Raw genomic sequence first — 18,267 nt, forward strand, 5'->3', positions numbered from 1 at the left:
CACCTTAAAAGTACACAGAGTGAGCTGCCTTGGTGGAGGTTTGGTGGTCTTCTATTAAAAAACTTCACTTAAAGATTGAACAAGCAGAAGTGTCATTCAGTCTGACATAAAATGCTTTTCTCTCATGCTCTGCTCAAACTAACAGATGTAGGTCTGTTGCTTTAACACTGGGTGTCTATTACATTCCTAATCTTATTTTAAAAATTGTTTCCTCACAGGGCGTCTTGACTATGTGGTTGAACGCCCTGCAGAAGAAGGCCTTCCTGAAGTCATCAGGATCCTGGATGACAGTCTCCAGAGCACCACCTCTTCTGGTGAAGCTCAGGACACTGATACCCAGCGTATCAGCGAAGGTGAGTATGGTGAGTATTTTTCCCCTCTCTCACCCTCACCCTCTTCTGATGAAGCACCAGATGCTGATGACGGTGAACAGCAAGGTGAGTATGGTGAGTACCCCCCCTACCTACCTGTAGATGATGAAGAGGTGAGTGAACAGACTGACAATTCATCTGACTGGAACGACTCAGAAGAGTGGGGGGATTGGCTTAGCGATGACTCGGGGTATGACACCATGGATGAGAGAGATGATTCCCCTCTCATCCGGGAGCACCCTCCAGGGCCGTTTTGGCACGATTGGCAACATCCTATTGCTCCAGGTGCTGCCCCCATCGCCATGCCGCCTTTTGGCCAGGCCAACGCCCCACTCTTCCCTCAAGTTGTTGCCCCAGTTGGTGACCCGCCAGCTGCTCCTCCCTCAGCTGCTCCCTCTGCTGTTCCTCCCTCAGCTGCTCCCTCTGCTGTTCCTCCCTCAGCTGCTCCCTCTGCTGTTCCTCCCTCAGCTGCTCCCTCTGCTGTTCCTCCCTCAGCTGCTCCCTCTGCTGTTCCTCCCTCAGCTGCTCCCTCTGCTGCTTCTTCCTCATCTGCTTCCTCTGCTGCTTCTTCCTCATCTGCTCTCTCATCTGCTTCTTCAGCTGCTCTCTCTGCTGCTCTCTCTGCTGCTCCTTCCTCAGAAAAGAGAAGCAGAGAAGACATCTGCACCGAAGAGGTAAGTGCAAAGAGGTGCAAGGTAAGTGACCAGTTTGATGCCCCTTCAACATCTTCAGGTTGTTTTGGAGTCAGACGTTTCTGGGAGAGGCTTTTTAGCCTTTCCCTTGATGACAGTGACTCTGATTAGTTTATGTTAGAACGTGTTTTTAAACTTTGCCTTTGTGTTTTTGTTTTTACAGATATAAGAACATCTGACTCACACATGTGAAATGTATTGTTTTTTTCTTGAATAATATATGTTTTTCCCAAGCCCTAATTCACCATGCAGGACAAAGGTACGTCTGTACTTAATGTCAACACAAATAAGTAGAAAAGGTTTAAATATGATGCAGTGAACTGACTGTAGTCTCTTGTTTTTACATAAGGTATAGCCTGTGGCTAAGAATTCAACACTTCAGACGCTCAACGTCCAAGATGGAGCAAACACCCCACCCAGAAGACAGCCTTACCCCGACCAACCCGATGAGAAGGATGGATGACCAAGTGAAAAACGGGAGAGTGGTGCTGTGGTCCAACTATGTAAGTTATCACCTCACATTGACAACAAACTGTATTGAAGGCGAAATTCTTCCAATAGTTGGTATAAATCATCATCCTCTGTCAGCAGCACTGTAGGTTTAGCTTTATTTATATTTTTCATGTGTATACGTTGGGTCTAAAATTGCTTTTTAACAACATACTGCAGCTGCCAACAATGGAAATGCTGTTTTGTGTTAAAATGACAGCTTTCTTGTGTTATTGCTTTGCAGGGCAGCTGAGAGTGGACAGAGCTGCACAGAGGACCAAAGATCCACTCTCAGCACTTCATACCTGACTGGCCACAGCACCACCCCTCCTCACCCAGGGTGAGGAGGGTCCTGACCCCGCCTGCACAGAGGGAGTTGTGAACATGCACTTCTGTGTCGGTGGGTTTAGGATCCTCCTCACACTCACACTGATGAAGACTGTCACTGGAAGATGTCTCCATTGCATCAGCAGGACATAAGCATTTGTAAAATATTACAGTTTGTGATGTTTTATACATATTTTTATTGCATCATTTAAAACTATGAGATATAAAATAAACCAATTTTCATAACATTTTCTGTGTATTTAGTTGTTTTCTTAATAAGTTATTTGGAACATCATCACAACCTGTCAGCTTTTTATTGAGGATTTAGAAAGTTGCTGGTGGCCCGAGTGTGTGGAGTGGGGTGTTGTTTTTGTCACATGGTGAAAGTGACCTCAGGGGGAGCAAATAGAACAACTGCACAATTTGGGGATTCACAGACTTTGGTAATCGCTAAAAACAATTAATAAAAATTGTTCTGTGTGTACTAAAAGCTCAAATATAAACCATCCTGACACACTGACACAAATGATCTGCTGTTTATAAGCAGGACGGTGTTTTCATGAGCCTGGGTGAAGCTCATTTGCATGAGTTTAACCTCCTGGTCAAAAACTTGCATGACTCTGATATCACTCTAACTTTCTTCTGTTTATTTATTCATTTCTGCTAATTGTAGTAGATTAATATGTTCACCAGCTGATTCTTGGCCTGAATGTTTGAATGTTTGCAGTTTCAGGTCCTACTGATCAGTTTTAAGTATTGTAGAAAGTGAGCAGCAATTCAATCGAGTCCTGGGATGAAATGGGACAAAAGGGTAATGTGACAGCCACATTAGTTCCCTTCCCTCGTTTAACAATGTGTAAGCAGACTGCTTTAACCTGCAATTTACTGCATGTTGTTAGGCTGCATGGTACAACCACAGGCTGCTAACCACCCGTGGTGATCGAAGGTTTTGAGGTCTTGCTTGAGCTACTGATGAAGTTTTATCAAAGCTTGTTAAGTTTCCCAACCACATTTCATCCTGATGGTCCAAGGCTTACATCTTTATGCTCACAGACGTACTTCTGTAATTAATCAGTGACCGATTTATTACTTTAAGTTACAGTGTGAGGGGCATTAATGAACATAAATCAGATTTAACTGGATTATGTGTTTAGGTCAAGAGACACAGACCTTCATCTTTAAGAGGCTCTTCCCGAATGTCTAATCACGATGTTTGTGTTTGTCTGCAGCAGAGAGGGTATAACACAAGGCCACAGTCATGTGGTATTCTTATTCTTATGTATAAAAAGGGTTCACAACTGAAAGTAAAAAGTAATACAGTTAATGCACATTCATCTTAGTTGACATAAGCATAAAGACAATGTAAATAAGATATGGAAATATTTTAAAAGTTATTATTTTTCATGTTGCATCAGTGGTTGTCATTTTATTCACCAGAACTGCGATCTGTACAATACTAATCGGCTAGTTTCTGGGATCGATTGGTAGTGTCTCCAATCTCCACTAGGGGGCTTTCGCACATTCTCCTCATTGCATTAAACTACTCTGTGAGATAACAACACAAAATCACTTGTGATTCTTTCCTTCCTGTTTTCAGGGGCTGCATTCACTGAGGAACGTAGAGGAACAGTTAATATATGACAGCCTATATTTAGTAACGTCGGGTCAGTGCAACACAACCAGGCACCTTTACATCGATAGCTCAATTGTGTCCAGCAATATTGTCAGAAACGTTTTGATACACAGACTTTGCTTATCTCATATAAATGATTGACATTAAATGCAGTCATGGGGGATCAGTTGGGCTTCAGAGGTGCAAACATAGTGTCATCAGCTGTAGTCTGTTATGTTGAAGTTGCCTCGTTCTAATGTTTTCTCTGAGGCTGCTGTAAATGTGAATATATTTACTGTGGGTTTTGCTTGAAGAAGCTTTACGTTGTGAAAAACTGAAATCTTAAATTAGAATTGTTGTGCCTTATTTTGTGGATCTTTTTACATATATTTGAAAATACTAAAATTTGTATATTTATGTATTTTTGTTTGTCTGATAGCATTGATTTATAAAATAAATCAGACATTTCAAACAGTTACTCGCTACTTACTCAGTACTTGAGTAGCCTTTTCACCAAGTACTTTTTTACTCTTACTCGAGTAACTTTTTTGACGACTACTTTTCACTTTTACTTGAGTAATAATATTTTAAAGTAATGATACTCTTACTTGAGTACAATTTTTGGATACTCGACCCACCTCTGCATCCAAGTGACTTCTTCAGTCTCAGCTGACTGCAGGTTTCCCCAACCTTACAAACACATGTGAGTGAAGTTGCCCTCCAACCTTCTTCTAATCAAACAAAATTGATGTCAAACATTTGTCCTGCAAATTATTTTGTTTGTGCAGGTTGTGTTTCTCTAATTTTATACACAGTACATGTACAGTGAGAGAGAGATGTTACATCTGTCTTCACTTGCATCCCAGTCATAGAAGCGTTGGAGGTCGTTCTTTCTCCCACTGAAAATGTCCAGATGAACAGAATCAACCTTTTGGGATTTACTTACCTGGATGATTAAGCACGCATCAAGACGTTATTTTATTAATATTTCTAAAATGATCGCAGCACACACGAACATTTTTGAAGCACAAACCAGCACAAACGTAGCAGAAACGTTTAACATCGTGTTTGATTTGGGTAATGTGGGGGGGCTGGTTGACCTTTTGACCTTTACATTTTCATTAATATCTTTAAAACAGAAGCAGCACAAATGACAATTTTAGCAGCACAAACCAGCACAAACATAGCTCAACTGATTGACACCAATTTTGTTTGATTCCATTAATGTGGGGGGGCTGGTTGACCTCTGATGACCTCTAGAAATTTTTATTAATATCTTTAAAATGATAGCAGCACAAACCAGCACAAACGTTTGATACCACTTTTGTTGGATTTGAAGAAGGTGGGGGGGCAACTTCACTCACATACATGAAGCCAATGACAAGCCTGCATCATTCCCTAATGACCACCAGGGGGCAGGAGAGCCCGGACCAACGTGCCAGAATGTTTTCTTCGGTGGGCGTGTCTAAGATATGACCACACTGCCAGCATAAGAGGAACTGGTATAACAGCAGTTTCATCACACAACATATCAGAATCAGAATCAGAACACTTTATTCATCCCGAAGGAAATTAGGGTTACAGCAGGCAGCACGCTAATGGCGCATGCGCACTTACAAAGGAACCTTCTGACCAACTTTACACAAACATCACATTGGGCAGACATGTCAGAAGGTAGGCTGATAGGAAAAAACAACGAAAATACATAACATGAGGTAAGAGGAGGAGAAAAAAAACTCCACTCAGACTGAGCTCCTAGTGGGAGAACAGTTTGATAACAGAAAAAACACCTCAGCACAAAAGCACATGACTATCAATACACCATAGAAACACAAGACCAGCAACAGGTAAAGGGTGAGAGAGAGCCGGTGTAGACAGCGCATCCGGTCCTGCAGCATCTGCGCTGGTCCAGTTGACTGCTATCATCCCCGGTAGGGCACAAGCATCGAAGGCGTTGGAAAGGGAGGGGGGATCAGTGTGTGCACATCAGTGTATATGTATGTGCGTGCGTGTCCATAGTTCAGCTGAGACAGTGTCCTTCGGCCTATCAGGCTAAGTAAACAGTCCTCCAGCCAATCCAGGTGTCCTTGCATGGGACGGGAAGAATAGCCGTAACACAGTCGTTATCAGGGAGTGATTGTTCGGCTCCAGCCTTGGGCCTGCAGCTGGCGCCGTGATGGGGATCTGCAATGTTCATGTTGATTTTGTTAATATATATTTTCAGTCATATTTTGATGTGTTTTGTTGTTTTCATCACTTTTATTTGGTCTTTTTAGTTGCAGAGGTAACCATGGTTCTATGAATGAGTTTATTACAGCTTGAGACACGTTTAAGGACCAGGCAGGACAAATATTTCACAATATACAGCAGGTCCCAGAATATTCCTCAGTCTGATGAAGGCAGAGAGGTGGTTGGTATGATGGAGAGAAGGAAGACACATGGATGTGGGCACGCTGAACTCCAGCTGAGCCACCCGTCTGTCATCATTGCTGCACTGCTGGTAGTGCCTTGCTTGCATTAGCTTGCACCTCCTTCCCTCTGATTCATTCCTAGAGAGTCGTCTGATTGTTTTGGTAGGAAGCCAACATGGGCAGTGTTTCGGCATCAAACCTGAGAGTCAAGTTCAACAGACATCTGGCTCTTATGTGGAGCGTCAGACAAACTGAGACTGATGAGGAAGTCTGGCTAAAGAACGCTGGAATCTCCCACCTCGACTGATTCATGGATAAATAATCTACCTGTGGATCCTGGCAGATGTTTGAATGTGAACTGAGAGAAATCCTTTTGACTGTGGTTTTGTGGTGATCTCATTAACCTTTTATCACCTAAGTAGCATACAGGCGACCTGGAATTATTTTGTCATTTTCACTGTAAAATTCTGAGTCCCATTCTTCAGGAATCATCTGAATTTCTTCTCTAGCTCAGAATAGTTGAGGAGTGATGAGAGGCGCGAGTGGTAACATCTAGGAGGAGCTTCTGTCTGTGTTCACACAGCAGAACCAAGCACAAATGGAGCTGGAGTCTTTAAAGAGCAGCCCCACCGCTGGCTGATGGTCAGAGCATCTGCCTGAAGTGAAGGCATTTCAGGATTGAGATGTGAATGTACTGAAGAGCGATGAGTGTTGAAAAGCTGGAAGAAGTGCTTTAATCAGCTGATGAATGAAGAAAGTGGAGGACAGCTAGGAAGAGCAGAGGATTAGTAAGGAGGAGGTGAGGGCAGCTATGAAGAGGCTACTCTAGAGGACGATCCTGTGGAGTCGGTTGTTTAGGAGGACAGTGGACTAACCAGGATTTTCACAGGAGGAGAACTGTACTGGTACAGATCTGCAAGCACCAGGGTGATGTACAGAGCTGCAGTAACTACAGAGGGCTGATGAGCCACAGCATGAAGATATTCAGATGTCCAGGTGTTCACTGGGAGTGAGCAGGATGGACAGGACTAGAAATGAGTCCATCAGAGGAACAGCTCAGAGTCAGAGAGGCTGGGATGATTTGCACATGTGCAGAGCAGGGAGGGTGGATGTACTGGACACAGGATGATGAAGATGGAGCAGCCAGGCCGGGGGAAAGAGGAAGACCTCAGAGGAGGTTCATGGATGTAGGGGTGTTGGTGTCACACAGGGGGATGCTGGGAGAGGCTGAGACAGAGGCTCCTAAACCGACCAGCTGAACGTCTGAAAAATCACCCGAGATCCTAACTTTGTTCCTCGTTAACTTTTATTATGGCCCTAACCAAAGATCAGTCACGTCTCCACTGATAACTGGTGACCTGCGTGATTACGTTTTTGTCCTGTTCTGGCTGCATTAAAAGTCAGTGTTTCCTGCTCATACACTGTGACGTTTAATATCAGGGGCTCTCTGCAGGTTCGTCTCACAGCTGCTGTGAGCCAGATGATTCAGGGAGTTCAGTCCAACGGGGAGTCCTCGTGCTCCATCTCTCTGCTCTCTGAGCTGCAGAGCACTGGGTGAAAGGTCATCTGAGCATTTACATAACTCAGAGCTATGCTCCTGTTGTTGCTCTTTCAGGGACAGATGAGGGTCAGTAACCTCCTATGACAAACACTTGCTAGCATGGACTGCCTTCATAAATGTACCCGTGTTCACTCAGCTGGTGAAGTCTTACAGCTCATCATTGTGTTAGTCAGGCCAAAGCAGCTTGTTTGGAACATCCAGTTATTCTCTAACCCAGATTCTAGAGACTAAACCCTTCACACTGATGTTCATCACTTAGATTAAACTCACCTTTTCCAGTACATTTCCAACTGTAGGATTGAGTATTACTGCAAATGGAGACGGTCCTCTACCTCAGCCAACACAGGAGCTTTCCTCTGCTCTCACACATAAAGACGTGTTGCTCAGTAAGGACGAGGCATTTAGCCATGTCTTCTTTAGATAAGGAATATTAACACATTTAGGATACACATGTAAAAAGTGGCACCTTTCTCACTGATGTGTGTGAGCCAGGAGCTACGAGCTGTACGTCGCACTTCTTTAACGACTGAAATCACCAATGTGCAAAGATGCACATCGAACCTGCTGAACACACGAAACAATGAACATTTTCAGGTGAAACTGAGCTTTGAGAATCTGGCAGCAGATGTATAACGTGCAGTGATGGCTCACACGTGTCTGCTAACATGTGAAAGAAGGCAAACACACACACACATAAGTGAACTGTGTTTATTTCATCCACATCACAGTAACATTGTTTCCAGAGGAGCCCTCTGCTACATCAAAACTCAAACTTTAGAGCTCTTTCTCTGTGCGCTTCTTCGTAACAAGTATAGAAACCAAGCGAATGTAACAGTCGCAGAGCTTGGGTTTGGTTCAGACAGCAGAAATGATCATGGTGTGAAAATGAAGCAAGTGACCTTTAAACGACTGTGCAGAGGGGGCGGGTGCTGATGTGGTACAGCCGGTCGTTCAGGGAGGCGAGCCTTCACAGGAAGCTCATGACGGTTCCCTTTTTCCCCACTTGGTGAGGCTCCAGCGCGTTGAACACAATCACAATCCTGCCAATCAAACACAGCAGTCAGTCTGCACATCCACATGAGAGCAGCACACTCATCGCTGACAGCAGCACTAATGCTTACTGTGTTTAAACCATCATCCCAGACAGAAGACTGGCCCTGGAAGCAATCTTTCTACCAAATCAGTTCTCTACATCATCCTAATGGGAAATGCTCCACATGTGTCCAGATGATCTGCAACAACAGGAGGAAGAAGCACAAACACAGCACATCGAACACCTCTGCACCAGTGTTGTGGAGCACGGTGGTGCAGAGGTGAGGATTTGGGCTTGTTTTCTGATTGTTGCGAGTGCTCTTGCTCTTGACGAAGGCGGTCGCACTTTTCTCCTCTCCCTTAGCTTCCCTGCTTAGCCTCTTGTGTCCTTGTCTAGTCTCGTGTTTTTTTGTATTACTTTTTATTACTTTTCCGTGGAACACTCTCACAGTCTGTTCTCTAAAACCTAAAAGAGAATTATGGGTTGGATCAACTGGTCCCTGAATGCAATTGACACCCCTTTCTCAACGAGAAGTCTGGGCTCGGGTGAGCCTGAGTGCTGAAGATATCTACCTATTCAGAACCATGGTAACAGGGTTCTTGCTGATCGGAGCTGGCTTGGCCCTGACTTATCGAAGAATTAAGAAAGCGGAACCGGCTGTTCAAACCCCCACAAGGCTGCCCGCTGGGATTGGAACGATGGAAGAGGCGTGAGTTTCTCAAAATGGGCTCATTGAACGCAGCATGGATAAGATCTTGGAGAAGCTTACGGCTGCTGTGAATACTCAGAATAAGATCTCTGAGCCCAAATTGGATGACATCTCGAGGAGGCCCACTGTTGTGAGTTCTCAGAATTGGCTCTTTGAGCACAAGAATGACAACATCACAGAACGTAAGTATGGCGAAGCTCGCGGCTCTCCAACGGGAGATAGAGAGACCAGTGTTGGACTGTAGAACTGCTTTGAAATTCATATGAGCTGTTCGCACTAAAGTAAAAAGCACCATCACTTCATGCGGATACCCTCTCGGCGCCAGCTGCAGTCGCAAGGCTGGAGCTGAACAACAACACCCTGATAACGACTGTGTTTAGTCTGTTCTTCCCATTCCATGCAAGGCCACCTGGGTTGGCTGGAAGACTGTTTACTGAGCCTGGCAGGGCGAAGGACACTGTCTCAGCTGAACTCTGGACACGCCCACACATACATATACACTGATATGCACACACTCATCCTCCCTCCCTTTCCAAACGCCTTCGATGCTTGTTGCCTCCTGGGAACACGGCGGGTCTGAGCCCGCGCTGGATGGTAGCGCTGGGCAGGATGGCTGCTGTGTTTGCTTCGGATTACTCCTCACCCCCCACCCGACCCTGTGGCTGGTCACGTGCTCCATAATGTTGTACTGTGGACATTTATGTGCTTCTTTGTGCAGAGGAGTTTTGTTGTTTCCTGTTCTCATGCTGTCCTCCCAGGAGCCCAGCATGAGTAGAGGTCTCTTTTTTTCCTCTTGTACTTTCCCATTGTAGTGTATATTTCAGTGTTTTTCTGTAACGCTACCGATCTCTGACCTGTATCCCCATGTGATGTCTGTGCTATGTATGTATGGATGGGAGGGGGGTCCTATTTCACTGCAGGTGTAAACTTTGCATGTGACAAATAAAAGGCTTGATTGATTGATTGATTGACTGACTGAGTGCTGCAGTGGCATTGATTAGTGCTGGGCTCTGCTGGGATCGGGCCCAGTTTGACTTTATAGCATTCTGCAGAGTAGTAAACGTACACGCTCTTCTTTCCAAAGTATATTTATACAACAGCTGTCTACATTCAGAAAAGGCTCAGCGGCTCATGTCCGTTAGTTTATTCAGTTAGTGAATCATTAACATTCACAGCCTTTACATGTGATCACTGTCAAGCTGTTAAGGAGACAGCCTCAGTAAACAGGTAACTACAGCGAGTGTGCACAGCAGGCTCACCTGTCTTGGCTCAGATCGAGCTCCTTGGTCAGAAACTCAAAGATCTTGGCGCTGTGCTCCTTGTTCTTCTCGGCGGTGTCAGTCACACCGATAGCAGACACTGACAGGATCACACACGGAGAGGTGGAACCTGCCATCAGCATCGGCAGCCCCGGCGTCACCACCACGTTCATCCGCTGGACCAAAGACACAGACACTCGCATTGAAGCCCGACTGAGAAAGAAGGCTGCACGGGCGAGGCTTCATCAAACAAACTAAGTGTGCTTACTTCCACAGAGGGCAGCACAGGTGCACCAGTTACTCCTCTGTGTCCTCGCTGCACACGCAAAACATGACGTAGCCTTAAACACGGTCACGAGCATCAGTGCAGTTAATCCACTGAATAATACAGTGTTCAATAGTTTGGTGTTATCAGACTTTGTGCAAAGGTACAGTTCGTGTTTCTCTAAGCAGAGTCACATTCTTTCATGTACATCTCTGAGGGGTAAAATATTAGTGTTTAAAAGTTGTGGAGGTGGACACAGTAACTCTGACCTCTGACCTCCTACAGTGGCTATGACCCTGACCGAAGGTGAAGCGACGCCCTGTACGAACATTCTGCTCTCCATACTTCTGCGTTGTTTGTTGGCAAGTCTTTCTTATCTGAGAAGGTTTAAATTTTTATCATTAGCTTTTCCTTCTTTTTGAGTTGAGACAAAGCTGTGTGAAATTAGCCACGTTCCTCGCTGCTAGCACAGTAACCTGATCTGCTGGATGAAATGTATATTTTCATAGGTATTTGAAAGCTACTTGTGGCACATTGAACTGCATGCTGACAAGCCCTGACCTAACACAGTATCCCAGTTTAACTGCTCTCCTGTAAACTGGTGAGACATCGTCCTCTGTCCCGGCTCCAGATGTGAGCGGTCTCTGCCAGCATGTCATTAGGTTTGGTAAAAAACAAGAGTTCAAGCAAATGCACATACATGTTAATATTATCATTGGATCCCGATACACACGACATGCTGATTAAAATGCTGTTCATGTGTTTGTGCTCCATGGAAACTAGTTTTAGCAGCGTGCTCTTCTTCACTCGGTCAGTCACAGTTCTGTTACAAATGCAGACAAAAACACTGACAGCAGATCTCCAGAACATCACCTCGACATCCAGGTTTGTCCAAAGTCTTTGTGTTTCTCTGATGAGCATCAGTATTAAATGTGGATTCTTATTAGCAGCTTCACTGCTTGTTGGCTTTAAAGCTTTTATAGCTCTCCAAGCCTGAGTGGTCCTACACGGAGTGCGTTTGTAGCTGCTGGCTACAGCTGGAATAGGGCATTTACTTTATTCTTTACATCAGAGCAGGTGTGGGGAACGCCAGGCCTCGAGCGCCGGTGTCCTGCAGGTTTTAGACGTGTCCTTGATCTGCATGGCTAAATGACCTCCTCAGCATGTCTTGAGGTTCTCCAGAGGCCGGTGTTGTGCCAAATAGTGATTGTCTGCCAAAAATTGATTTCCGGTATTTGCCAAAAACTGATTGGTCGTATTTAAACTAGAGATGGCACGATACCACTTTTTTATGTCCGATACCGATACCGATATCATAAATTTGGATATCTGCCGATACCGATATGAATCCGATATAGTGTTTTTTAATCAACAAAACTGTTTTTTAAATATCTTGCTGCATTTTGTATAAGTTCATACTCAAGTTTAAAACAACAACTACACTAAAGCTATTCTGTTATACCTGTATGCAAAAAAAATATTTCATAGTTCAGCAATACTGATCAATCTAATAAACTTAGACCTACACCATCCTCCCTATTCTGGTATTTTAAAGAGTACTTAGCGTAAATATTAAGCAACCTAACTAATAGGGTTCCAACTCCCAGCAACAACAAAAATAAATAAATAAAAAATAGGGAACCACCCCTCACGCTCCACCTCATGATGCTTAATCGACGTAATCAACCTTAATTTGATGCAGTGTGAAAAAAAATGCACAGAAATCAATTATTTTTCAAGAAATATTAAATAGATTCAACATCTTTCTTCAACAAAATTGCAGACTGCACAGATGGTACCTTCCCAAAGGAAAAAGTACTATAGCTTACTAGGGTATATATATTAGACTTAATAGTCACTATATACAGTAATTGACTTCTATACATTTTACATCAAATTAAAACTTTGGGTGTCAGATAATTATTTATTAAAAGCTCGACATTTTAAATGAGAATAAGAAAGAAAAGTATGTCTTTGTGCCCTCTTTTCCCTGTTAATGCCCTATCGGCCCCCCTGGCTAAACTTTGCTAGATCCGCCCCTGCACAGTTACCAGCGTCAGCTACGTAGAAAAAGATCCTGGAGTAGAAAGTAATATTAAATAAATTCTAACAACAGCTTATCAAGCTTAAACGTGCTGCTGTTGTTCAGCCGCTGGTTTCCTCTTTCTGGTGCAAAATGGGCCAAAAACAAACAAGAGAGATGGACTCGCGACAGAAAAGCCGATCAGCTGATCATTAAGCAGTTTCATGATTGAAGTAGCAGCAAGAAGAGGCAGTCGCTCCATATATCGTTTGGTAAGCTTAATGCAGGAATGCTTTACAAACATTCAGAGATGGACTTACACACTTGCTTTACTTCTCTCGGGGATAACTTTGTCGGAGATGAAATGCCGGGTTGCTAGCGAAGCTCCACATGCTATCCAGACCACCGACAGGTCCCGCATGCCACAGCCGCTCTATCACGTGATGCATACTGCTCCGACGTGCTAACGTTCTGAGGTGAGTTACAGCGTGTTGCAAGTTTTGTGAGGTGCTTTCGTGATATTTAATGGATTGGATTACATTTTTTATTTTTCTCCGATATCCGATCCAGTAATTTAGGTCAGTATCGGACCGATACCGATACGTAATATCGGATCGGTCCATCTCTAATTTAAACTGCTATAAATAACTTGTTGGGCTATAATATGTGAAACATATGTCAAATGGATCCCTCATGGATAACATAAAGCCATCTTGGGCCACAAACAACATTTGTGTAACAAGGTAGAAGCCGCAATCAGTTTTTGGCAGTGACTTTTATATGACCTTTATTTATGCAATTCTCATTAACATTAAAAGTCTCTTGTAAGAGTAAGTTGGCCAAGAGGACAGCAGAAATGGCAGCAAAAATTACAATAGTTCTGTAAACATATTTTAAGTGGGGCTAAAGGACCGAATTTGTTATAAAGTAACTACAGTAACACAGAGTTATACAGATACTTGAAAAACTGATAATTTTTTAATTTATAATCCTTTTGTAAACCCTGTTCACCGAAGTCTATTACCAACACATGTAAAGATTTTACTCATAAAAAATACACAGACACATTGGAAATCCGTTTTTGGCACAACACCGGGTAACAAACTCATCGTGCGATTCAGGTGAGATCTAAAACCTGCAGGTCCCCACGCGTGATCCAGAGGCTGCAGCTGCAAGAATAGAAACTACACCCTCGTTTCAGACACGTGACTATAATCCAGCGCTATCAGCCTGTGCTGTGTCCTGCTGATGGAGCTGTGATACTGAATCAACTTTGTTGACAAAGCGGCTCTTCGACGCGTGTAAAAACACTTTTGACGCTCTTTCACTGCGCGTGACTTTCACCGATTCACGCGTCATATCCAACTCTTCCCGATCGGTGCTTGTGATTGGTCACCTGTCGTACGTGGATCAGGGCTGAGAGGGTGATGAGAGAGCTGATCAGCGGACACGTATCCTCGGCGTGCGGCGCTCGCTCGCGGGCCTGTCAGCCTGGAGGTCGGGCTGGGTATGGCAAGCCGTTAGAGCCATAAATCGCCACTTTCCTAACCCGTTTGGTTAAGAAATGGCGTAAAAAACGCCGTTTAATTATTCAAAACGCCGAAAAAAGCGGCGTTCTGTTCCGACAAACGCCGCTTTTTCCGCCACTCGGATGGCGCCCTGAACGCACCATCCGAGTGACGTAAAAAGCGGCGTTCAAAGACAGACGGAAACGCCGTTTTTTACGCTACTCGGCACAAAACGCCGTTTTTATGCATCTTTGAACGGCGTTTTTTACGGCGTTCTCTGCCAGCTGTAACGGCGTTTAAAACGGCGTTTTATTGAAATTATGCAGGGCACTCCCCATGGTTCCCTCATCCAATTACTTTCAACTCATTTCACCCAATCAAAGAAGAGGAAGTGCAGACCACACTAATGCATCACCGATTCACCTTGCTGCTAAGTGATTGCCTATTCAGTACCAGTGCTTGTCACAGTATTCACTTGTATTATAATCCCACTATGCATTTTGATGTGTTTAAGGCATGATCGAGCAAACAAACGACAGAATACTTTTTCTGAAACCTTAACTGTGTTACCTGTTATGGCAGCTAACAGGTAATGAGCAGAGCTAGCTCTGCTCATTTCTGAGCTTCTTTCTTATTTTCCTCTTTACTTCTCTTAACCTTTAACTTATGTTTTAGCAATCAGATCCTGCCATCTTGCATTACCGCTTCGTGCTAGTTATGTTGACTTTTCTCTTCTTTTGTCTCCACTTTTTTCACCCGTGTTTGGACACTCGGCGCATGGCTCCTTTGTTTACATTAGGGATCAGCTGTTAGCGCTGCGCCCTGCAGCTGCGCTACCGGCAGACAGACCCTACATCCCCAGTGAGGGAAGAAACGGGGGTGATGTCTCCCGAGGACACCTCACACACCATCTCTCCTTCCTGTAATCACTTTAAATGTGAGATCGCTCCCTGTCCTCCCGTACTGGTGATGGTGAAGCCAAGGAGAGAAGGCCCAAGTAATAAACACCCGTTTCAAAGAACCGACCTGTGTCTGTGTTGTTGTGAATTCTGTCATGGAAATCAGTGCATTTCCTGAAAGAAATCTCTCCTTCCGGGTCATCCGTGGATCGAGTTTCCTTCGAGACGTGGGCAGCGATAAGCAGAGTTTTGTATAAGATTAATTATTCAAAGTAAGCTCAGGTATGCCGTTCAGCGGGTTAGTTACAGCGCCGGGAGTAGCCTGGGAGAACAAAATGATACAGAGACTGCTTTCCCAAAATCAACTCAAAGTTTATTCTTCTGTGCAGGGTTTTTATAGGCAGAAGGGTTCGTGTGTCAACAAGTTTCAAGTTACAAGTTACAACCATATAAGGAAGTTCCCCCTAGCTCTGAAAGGGGCCTTCTATAATCTCAACATACTTTTGACAGGTCCATTAAACACTAGACAGTTAGAATCCTTTAGTGATATAAGTTTGCACATGGTAGAATACTGCATGTAGTTATTTGCATTAGGAAATGTTTAACCATATATACCTAAAGGCACATAATCAATGGTGTGTGATCTTTAGCAGGCTGCAAACTTGATGTGCACTCGAGGAATGCACTGTCCCACTATACCACAGCAGGATCAACGCAGCTATGCCTGTTCCAGTTTAAGTGCCTTCTTTACATATAGATGAACTGTTGGATTTTCCAGACCAGCAGGCCAAAGGAAGTTGCCCGTGGGGTCGCAGCAAGAGGAGATGAAGTTCAAACAAAGGGCATTGCAGAAACAGGGTCCTTTGTATAATATCATCAAAAAAGGTATTCAGTACATGCTCCCAAAATACTAAAATATCTAACATTTCCTGTATCCTTTGGGGCAACAGACCTGAGTCACACTTTTAGAGAAGTACCTGGTGAGGTGGATTGAGAGGAATATCCATGATGCATGGCAGTTTGTTCACTCACTTCCTCTCCACCACAGCTTCCGAAGTGCAGCCAATCACAGAGCTTGCTCTCCTGATCCAAGAAGAACACATCAAAGTGCGCTGCACAAGCTTGCTCACAAAAAATAGCCTGCCCATACACTGCTTGTGTACAGCTTCTGTTTTGATCTTCCAGTTCAGCAAATGTATATATGTGGGTGTCCAGGTATTTGTGCTCCTCCACCACATCATATCAGTGGGTTCAGTATCTTATACTTTTGTCAAGATAATGCACACTGCAGCCGACAGTTATCAGAAAGAAGCCATTACCAAGTTACATGGATTCTTTTTTTTTTTATAACTTCATGTCATATAAACTAGTTATGTTATGTGCAACACTGTCCACGGATGACCCGGAAGGAGAGATTTCTTTCAGGAAATGCACTGATTTCCATGACAGAATTCACAACAACACAGACACAGGTCGGTTCTTTGAAACGGGTGTTTATTACTTGGGCCTTCTCTCCTTGGCTTCACCATCACCAGTACGGGAGGACAGGGAGCGATCTCACATTTAAAGTGATTACAGGAAGGAGAGATGGTGTGTGAGGTGTCCTCGGGAGACATCACCCCCGTTTCTTCCCTCACTGGGGATGTAGGGTCTGTCTGCCGGTAGCGCAGCTGCAGGGCGCAGCGCTAACAGCTGATCCCTAATGTAAACAAAGGAGCCATGCGCCGAGTGTCCAAACACGGGTGAAAAAAGTGGAGACAAAAGAAGAGAAAAGTCAACATAACTAGCACGAAGCGGTAATGCAAGATGGCAGGATCTGATTGCTAAAACATAAGTTAAAGGTTAAGAGAAGTAAAGAGGAAAATAAGAAAGAAGCTCAGAAATGAGCAGAGCTAGCTCTGCTCATTACCTGTTAGCTGCCATAACAGGTAACACAGTTAAGGTTTCAGAAAAAGTATTCTGTCGTTTGTTTGCTCGATCATGCCTTAAACACATCAAAATGCATAGTGGGATTATAATACAAGTGAATACTGTGACAAGCACTGGTACTGAATAGGCAATCACTTAGCAGCAAGGTGAATCGGTGATGCATTAGTGTGGTCTGCACTTCCTCTTCTTTGATTGGGTGAAATGAGTTGAAAGTAATTGGATGAGGGAACCATGGGGAGTGCCCTGCATAATTTCAATAAAACGCCGTTTTAAACGCCGTTACAGCTGGCAGAGAACGCCGTAAAAAACGCCGTTCAAAGATGCATAAAAACGGCGTTTTGTGCCGAGTAGCGTAAAAAACGGCGTTTCCGTCTGTCTTTGAACGCCGCTTTTTACGTCACTCGGATGGTGCGTTCAGGGCGCCATCCGAGTGGCGGAAAAAGCGGCGTTTGTCGGAACAGAACGCCGCTTTTTTCGGCGTTTTGAATAATTAAACGGCGTTTTTTACGCCATTTCTTAACCAAACGGGTTAGGAAAGTGGCGATTTATGGCTCTAACGGCTTGCCATAGCTGGGTTCGTGTGTGTGCCGTACTCACGTCCTCGGGTTTCCCCAGAGCCGCCGCGGTGCTGGAGCACAGCCTCTTCAGAAAGGCCTCCGAGAACTGGCCGGCGGGCAGGTTGCTCTGTAGCTCGATGAAAGGCATGTTGCTGGAGCTCGCACGGACGTGGCCGTGGGAGGCTGAGACGGATGTGTCGTAAGAGCTGGCGAACCCGGAAGTAAACATGTAAAACCTTAACTCTTTACCTGGGCTGGGAAACTACAACTGTGATTGATGACGTCAGGTGTCATCAATCACAGCCCCCCCAGTCACATGACTGCGCCCCTCCCCACCACCAGCACTCACATGACTGCCCGCATGTTGGATCGTCGGCTCGCTGGTTGGGGTCCAGAAAGTGATGTGAGCACTTTGGACAGAGCCGCTCTCACTTCTACAAACCCGGACAAATGTGTTTAAACATAAACGAGACCGTCCACGGCTGCAGTGTGTGTGTGTGCTCCCACGCTTCAAGTCAAAACGAAACAAGCGCGAGCACTCACGGAGACCAGGTAACTTCAGCGTGGACTGTTAAACATCAGGTTCTTATGAAGCCCTACGGAGCCTCGCACGGGACTGTCC

The 18,267-nt window shown here is 44.6% G+C and overlaps 1 protein-coding gene and 2 long non-coding RNA genes across 3 annotated transcripts; 1 reads left to right on the plus strand and 2 right to left on the minus strand.

Moving 5' to 3' along the window:
- Nucleotides 1-8,157: 8,157 nt before the first annotated feature.
- ddt (D-dopachrome tautomerase) lies at nt 8,158-17,915 on the minus strand. Its single transcript, XM_082536924.1, has 3 exons — nt 17,686-17,915; nt 10,465-10,640; nt 8,158-8,503 (listed from the first exon to the last, which is right to left on the minus strand). Exons 1-3 carry the CDS (start codon nt 17,872-17,874, stop codon nt 8,431-8,433), a joined length of 438 nt encoding a protein of 145 aa, XP_082393050.1. The 5' UTR covers nt 17,875-17,915; the 3' UTR covers nt 8,158-8,430.
- On the plus strand, nt 14,258-15,281 carry LOC309708681. The gene is made up of 2 exons (XR_014277311.1): nt 14,258-14,849; nt 15,060-15,281. It is a non-coding gene; the product is annotated as an uncharacterized lncRNA (long non-coding RNA).
- LOC309708684 lies at nt 16,637-17,667 on the minus strand. Its single transcript, XR_014277314.1, has 2 exons — nt 17,069-17,667; nt 16,637-16,858 (listed from the first exon to the last, which is right to left on the minus strand). It is a non-coding gene; the product is annotated as an uncharacterized lncRNA (long non-coding RNA).
- Nucleotides 17,916-18,267: the final 352 nt, after the last annotated feature.

The sequence above is a fragment of the Aulonocara stuartgranti genome, assembly GCF_965226115.1.
Source record: "Aulonocara stuartgranti genome assembly, chromosome: 6".
Classification (NCBI taxonomy): domain Eukaryota; kingdom Metazoa; phylum Chordata; class Actinopteri; order Cichliformes; family Cichlidae; genus Aulonocara; species Aulonocara stuartgranti.

Excerpts from the sequence above, each read along its gene's own strand:
- ddt (XM_082536924.1), bottom strand. The coding sequence starts at position 17,874 with ATGTTTACTTCCGGGTTCGCCAGCTCTTACGACACATCCGTCTCAGCC. Across the intron at positions 10,641-17,685 it reads CTCTGGGGAAACCCGAGGAC|CGGATGAACGTGGTGGTGAC; the intron begins GTGAGTACGGCA and ends TCTTTGGTCCAG. Across the intron at positions 8,504-10,464 it reads CTCGATCTGAGCCAAGACAG|GATTGTGATTGTGTTCAACG; the intron begins GTGAGCCTGCTG and ends TTTGATTGGCAG.